This window comes from Lethenteron reissneri, chromosome 45 (genome assembly GCF_015708825.2).
Source record: "Lethenteron reissneri isolate LAM-NWPU_2019-01 chromosome 45, ASM1570882v1, whole genome shotgun sequence".
In the NCBI taxonomy this organism is placed as follows: Eukaryota; Metazoa; Chordata; class Hyperoartia; order Petromyzontiformes; family Petromyzontidae; genus Lethenteron; species Lethenteron reissneri.
Window position 1 is genome coordinate 1327637 of NC_083823.1, and position 6456 is coordinate 1334092.

A 6456-nucleotide genomic window follows, 5' to 3' on the forward strand; every position below is an offset into this window, starting at 1 on the left:
CCAGCATTTTCAATGTTTTTTTGTGTATAAAATAATAAATCATCATCCTCGTATTGTGTAAGATACACATTTTTACCATACGATTAATTTTACAATCATCACTTCCTCGAATAACCAGAATCATGGAAGTATGAACAGCACAAAAGGCCATTTGAAGAGATCGTTACATTTTATACAGGATGGTCCAGATGTCTTTTCACCCCCATTTAATTCTCTAAAACTTAATATTTTTAAAAGTAAGGTTTATTTAAAGCTGAAAATGAATATGCGAAGGATTTTTTTTTGGGGTCAATTAGTTGGGGGGTCTCAAGACATCCGGACCACCCTGTACAGTATTCTACGCAATAATTTTAAACCCCCTCGGCTCCTGCATGTGTGCATCGACTACACGTATATGTACTCCATGCATATATGTATTGCAGTATGAACGTACATTCACATACATTCCAGCATCTGTGTTGCTGCATAACTACAGTGCTGTATGTATGTTGGACAGTATATGTGTATGTAACTATGTGCAGCATGACACAAACACTGTACAGTATGTGCTATTCACCTTATTTGCATACGCCCACGAATTGACCAGTAACAGAGCTTTGTATTCCAACAATTCTTAGCGAACATTTGAATCTACACATTGGCACAACTACGGCACAAAGATTCCAAACAAGGGTGAAATACAAAAGTCTAAAAAGCACTTACCAACATGAACACAAATCATCATCATCACAGCGTTTACCAACATGAACACTTCCCAACATGAACACAAATCCTCACCATCATCACAGCGTTTACCAACCGTCATTTAACAATCGTGTTACCGGCTGGTTAAAATTCCAACGCATTCCAAAAACCAAACAGATCTTAACTTGAAAGCTGCGGCACCGAGCTTGCGTGTTCTGCGCAGTCCAACATTGATTGGGGTTCTCGCTACGTTATCGAGAGCGAAAACCTAGAATAGATTTTTAACAGTGCCCTCATTTTTACAACGACATCACAGCAACCGATCTCTTTATCTCGTACGAGGGAGAGTCTAAACGTCGTGTTGTACCTTGACACGTGAGGGCATGTGATTCGTCTCTTCCCCTTGCAAGTAAAACTAAGATGTCAGCCCTCTTCTTCTGTGTCCAGCAGAGCCACCTGGATGATGAACTCGCCTGCTGCCCCGTGACTCAACTTTTCATCGTAGGCCTCCTCCACCTCACCACACGCACATTCACTCCTCGCAGCTCCGTGTAAGGAATGAGAATACACTCAACACATTCTTCACTCACACTGTAGCCTTAAAAGGAAGAATATCTCATAGGTGACATTTCAGGCAGTGGCCTTTCTTCATAACAACACAAACTAAGAAGCGGCGTCCTTCACTCGTTTTCAAAGGGGGCCCACTTTCGCCGACGACGTCAGTGTGAGGGCTGCCACACTGCCTGCAAGTGGTGTTCTCACTATTGGGGTGTTGCGGGGGCCGCACTAAAGGCGTCCAGGGGCCACCAGTGCGGGCCTTGCACCGAAGAACGCTGGGCCAGAGAGACAAAGTTGAGGACAATAGATGGAGATGTTTACACCATGGGGCCCAATCAGAATTAAACGTAAAAATGTTTTCCTGATGAACAGTTTTGAAATTGTGCATATGAATAATGATATTAGTAGCTATCGTGTAACAAACAAACCCTTCAATAATCAAAAATGTATAACTAAAGAAGCTTATTTGTATGAGTCAATTCATAGAAGGGTCATTGCGCAAAACATCTCCTTATATGTACGTTTCCTTTTAAGGCCATACACTGTTATTGACAAAATAGCTTTTTGCCCGTCCAAGGACGGGTGGTTTGCAGTACATCTGAAACTTGCAAGCGAAAAGCAGACCGCGACGTAATATTCATTGCATCCATTCGTGTGCAATTTGTAAGGCCGCGGTGACACAGACTTATTTCATTTAAAGGTCATAATCCCTTGTTCATCACGACGTCCTTTTTACTTCGATGTCTCAACAGCGCTACGGAGACCACGTGACGTGAGGGTTCTGCCTTTGTAGTGAGGGTTGTAAGTTGACTCTGAGGAGGGGGGAGGAGGCGCCTTGCCCCCCCATGTGGAGTGACGTCACCCGCTAATTATTATTAATGAGGGGGGGGGGTTCTCCATGAGTAGTTACGTCACCGCTCATGATTATTAATGAGGGGGGCTGGTCGCCGTGGAGTGACGTCACGCGCGGGACACAGACATTCTTGACTCATTATTGTAGTAAATGTGTTGAGTTTGTTGTTTGCAGTTGTTCATCACTGCCAACGCAGCAGTATCACCAATCTCTTACAATCGTACCAGCGCTCTCCACGAATAATCAGGGCACGTTTATCAATCATATGGCGTGTGCAATACGTAACGTTCATCAGAATTCACCAAGGCAACGGGGGACGCCACGTCAGGTTCCAAGCCGGCACGTCGGCGAATTTGTTCGGGAAGACGCCATGAAGGGGATGTACGGAGACCGCACCTGGCCGGGATGGCGAGCCGTGCGGCACATGGTTATTCAGGTGACCAAACAGTCGCGTACGCTTAGATCGTGTAACCACTTCGGTTTCCACTGCGAAGGGAGAGCACGGCCGTGCTGAACGTGGAAAGGTACGACGATGGCTCGGCTAGAGCATCTCGCGCGCAGGGAATCTGTAACACGCCACGTTCACGCAGCCCCCGGTCACTCTGTGCGTGGCGGCACGACCTTTGGGGTACCGTGGCTCCCAGCACTTCCACGCGCCTGCCAGGGGGAGGCCCAGGGTCACTGGCAGCAGGGCCAGAGATGGGTCGTCGGACACCGACAGCTGAAGTTCGAACAGCGACCTCAGCTCGCCCAGCTCGGCTCCCAAAAGAGTGACTCCTGACTGGCAGTTGTCAGAAAGGTTCAAGACTTGCAGTGTCCCTTCGAGACCCAGGAAGGTTCCTTTGTTAAAGTGTACATCCGGAGCGAGGTTACGGAGGGATAGGTGTGTGAGGTCCCTGAGGTAAAAAAAGGCTGACTGTCGGAGTCGAGTTATGGGGTTCGAGTCCAGGCTGAGGTATTGTAGGTCTGCCAGGTGTCTCAGAAGTTCTGGTGGTGGCGCCTCTATGAGAGCGTTTGCAGCCAGGTTGAGACTTCGTATGCGCAGCGTTCCAGCAGGAGCACCACCACCTCCTCCTCCCTTTCGCTTCAGGGCGCTGATCCGATTGTGGGACAGGTCAAGGGACAGCCTCTGAACCCCGATCACCGGCAGGTCCGCTTCGAACGCGCTCAGGTCGAACTCGTCCGACAGGGCGTTGTGGCTCAGGTCGATTGTGGACAACGGAGCCCTCTCGAAGGCGCCCGCGTCCACCCGCCCCACCGCATTGTAGCTCAGATCCAGCGCGTCCAGGTAGCGCAGCCTGGAGAAGGTGCCCTTGTGCAGGCGCTTCACGCCGTTGTGACTGAGGTTGAGAGCCAGCAGGGTCGTGTAACCGGGTCCGCCCGGGTTCACCGTCGGGCCCAGGTGGTTGTCCACCAGCGAGAGGTGCGTCGTGGTCAGAGGCAGCGCGGCGGGGAAGTCCCGCAGCCCCGACGACGAGCAGTCGACACGCGTCAAGCTGTAGCTGGAGAAGCGGCCGAAGCTGTCGAGGTGACACGCGCAGCCGACGGGACACGACGGGTCCGCGATGGCGCCCCTGGGCGCCAACGAGGGCCAGGTGAGGCACAGGAGGAGCAGCAGCGGCAGGAGGGGGCAGGCCGGGCCGTGGCCTGCAGGAGGCATGGTGGTGGTGGTGGTGGCTCAGGGAGGAGCGGGCCAAGGTGCTGGGGATGAGAGGAATGTCCAAGTGAGCGTTGCTGTCCGTGTGCATTGGGCAACGTTGTCAGTCACGTTGTCATCGTCGTCGTCACCAGCAGGAGCAGCAGTAGCGTTGTTGGCAGCAGTTGATTCTGCAGTAGCAACAGCGGCAGCAGCAGTGGCATCATCATCAGCAGTAGCAAAGGAACAATCGCAGCACCTTTCATTTTTATTAGCAGCAGCAGCAGCTATAGCATCAGCAATATTTGACAGTAACAGCTATATCATCGCCATCACAAGTTGTCATAAACAATACACCGTGTGTTGGCGGGTTTATGTGTTACGTAAAAACATGTTAATAATTTACAGACATTTGTCATTCCACTGCTGGGTGAAGTCCTCCTCATGCCGTATTAGTCACGGGGGTTTATCAATCAGACTTCACCCAAGTGGTCCAGGGGGGTGAAACTCAGGACCGGTTCGGACTCTCACTCGTCGATGATGTTAGCCGTGGCCGGGATTCGGTCTTTGTGGGCTCTGCGTTCATATTCTTCGGTTTTTTCGGTAAAGTCACGTAGGTAAAAAATTTAAATTAATAAAAGTAAAATAAAAATAAAATAAAAATCACGACGTTTCGGAAACAACACAAGCTTCCGTCTTCAGGTGGAACCGTCACAGCATGATAGCTGGTATCAAGTGGATGGATTTGAATGAAACAGCTGAACCCACCACCACCACTCTACGAACAGCAGCATCGTGTAACACCGATAGTGACCTTTACATAGATGCACTCGCATGCGTAGTAGTCGAGTGCGTGCCAAAGCCGCGGGCAGCGCATAAATGTCAGGAGAGTTATTCTTTTTACGTAAACACCGCCTTGACCATTTGCGAGAGAAAAGTGTATAATTGTTTGACGATTAAGAGCTAAACGCACGTGCAAAGGAAGTTTACGATTGTAGTAAATGTTTAAATTATCCGAGTGACTCAACTTTTAAACATTGTTATAAATACGGGAACAACTAAACTTTTTGACAATTAGACATTTCTTCGGGTGGACAAACGTAATCATTTATGAACACAAACGACAACTAAATGTTTGTCTTCACCGAGAATCACTCAATTGTGCTACCAATTTGTGAGCCACCGGTTTAAACTAATCTTTGCTCTGCCCACTTCGAGTTAGAGAGGCATATCAGTTACATTTCAACTTTACAAAACGTTTAAACAAACTTGTGTTCAGTGCGATGTATACTCACCAGGTCACAGGCTTGCTTCAACACAGCACAGATCTAAGGCTTGTATGCCGAGACACTTTATACTCTGTGTTATGTACCGTATGTTTAACTTCTTTCGCACCGTACGTACCCAACCGTACTAATCGGAGTGGCCTTGACCCTGGCCAATAGATAACTGGATTCTAACTTTTTCATTTCCATGTAACTGCCTTCCTCCGTATTTGTCTCTCTGCCTGTCTGTCTGTATGCCGATCATTCTATTGATCTGCTGCTGTAATCCCTTCCTTCTCTTTATCTGCGTAACTCTTGTAGTGTGTGTAAGTCCGTTAAGCTAATTTCCAAGTTCTGCCTGCCTGTGTGTCTATCTACAATGCTGTTCGTCGCCGTTCAGCTTGTTCGAGCTGTCTATCTGCCTACCTATCGTCTTGTCTTGCTGCTTGTCCGTCCGTCTTGCACTTCCCTTCACTTTAGAAGAATCTCCGTTGCGGGGAGGAACTCTGTGGCAGGCGTCTCTCTCTGTCTCTCTCCATCTCTCCGTGTGCGCGCTCTGTGGAGTTTGGTGGGGTGCTGCGTGAATAAGCCCCCACACACACACACGTGGTGATGGGTGGGACAGACCACTGTTACGTCAACACAACTCGGAGGAGGAGGAGGATGTGGTGGAGTGTGTGCCTCTCCACAGAGTGTGTGGCTCTCCACAATGTGTGTGTACGTGTGTCTACGGTTATACGCATCAAAGGCAGTGTGGCACGTGGGTTTTTTGGTGCGTTTAAATGATGTGGCAGACCATTATGTGGGCGTACGAGCCTGCCTTGCTTGCACGTTATTGCTTTGGCGTCGCATATTAAAAGAGAAACGGAGTGACACACATACACACACACGTGTGTATAATTTACAGGCCGTTCTTGTTTGACCCGAGGCCAGTGTGGTTAGCGATCACCTATTAAGGGCAGGCAAGTCAGGCCAGAGAGAGAGAGAGAGAGAGGACGGGGTGGCTGGCACACGACGCGTAGCGCTTGCAGGGCAAGGGCTGCTGTTAGCGAGCACCTATGAAACAACACACAGGATGGCCAGCACCACGCCCGGCCACCTTTGTCTCCCGAGTGGCGATGTTTACACTTAAGGCTGAGTCGATCTAGGCGAGGCCGTGCGCTAACCACAGCACGGGACTTGCACTCAACTCACAAATACAAACAGCACGCAGAACGCCGTCACTTTTGAAGTGTTGAGACATGTGCAGTGGAGTGAATGATAAACCACCGGGACACACACACACACAAGAACACCCGCCACAGATGTGGGCTCATGTACCTTTGCCAACCGTACAGATCATTAATTAGGCACATTGAGTTGTGTTGGGACATGTGGGAGACGGAATGCGCAGTGGAGTATTTTTTTTAAAGTGACAAATGTCAACTCCCTTAGCCAACAAGTGGTACAAGCGATGGTGC

The 6456-nt window shown here is 49.3% G+C and overlaps 1 protein-coding gene across 2 annotated transcripts; it reads right to left on the reverse strand.

Annotated features, from left to right (window-relative positions):
- Window positions 1-542: 542 nt before the first annotated feature.
- Window positions 543-5650, reverse strand: TSKU (tsukushi, small leucine rich proteoglycan). 2 transcript variants are annotated; one of them, XM_061570382.1, is made up of 2 exons: window positions 5027-5650; window positions 543-3796 (listed from the first exon to the last, which is right to left on the reverse strand). In XM_061570382.1, the coding sequence occupies exon 2, from the start codon at window positions 3753-3755 to the stop codon at window positions 2637-2639; it is 1119 nt and encodes a 372-aa protein (XP_061426366.1). In that variant the 5' UTR covers window positions 3756-3796; window positions 5027-5650; the 3' UTR covers window positions 543-2636. The 2 variants fall into 2 exon arrangements, with proteins under 2 accessions (XP_061426366.1, XP_061426365.1); XM_061570381.1 differs by having other exon boundaries at window positions 543-3922; window positions 5027-5649.
- Window positions 5651-6456: the final 806 nt, after the last annotated feature.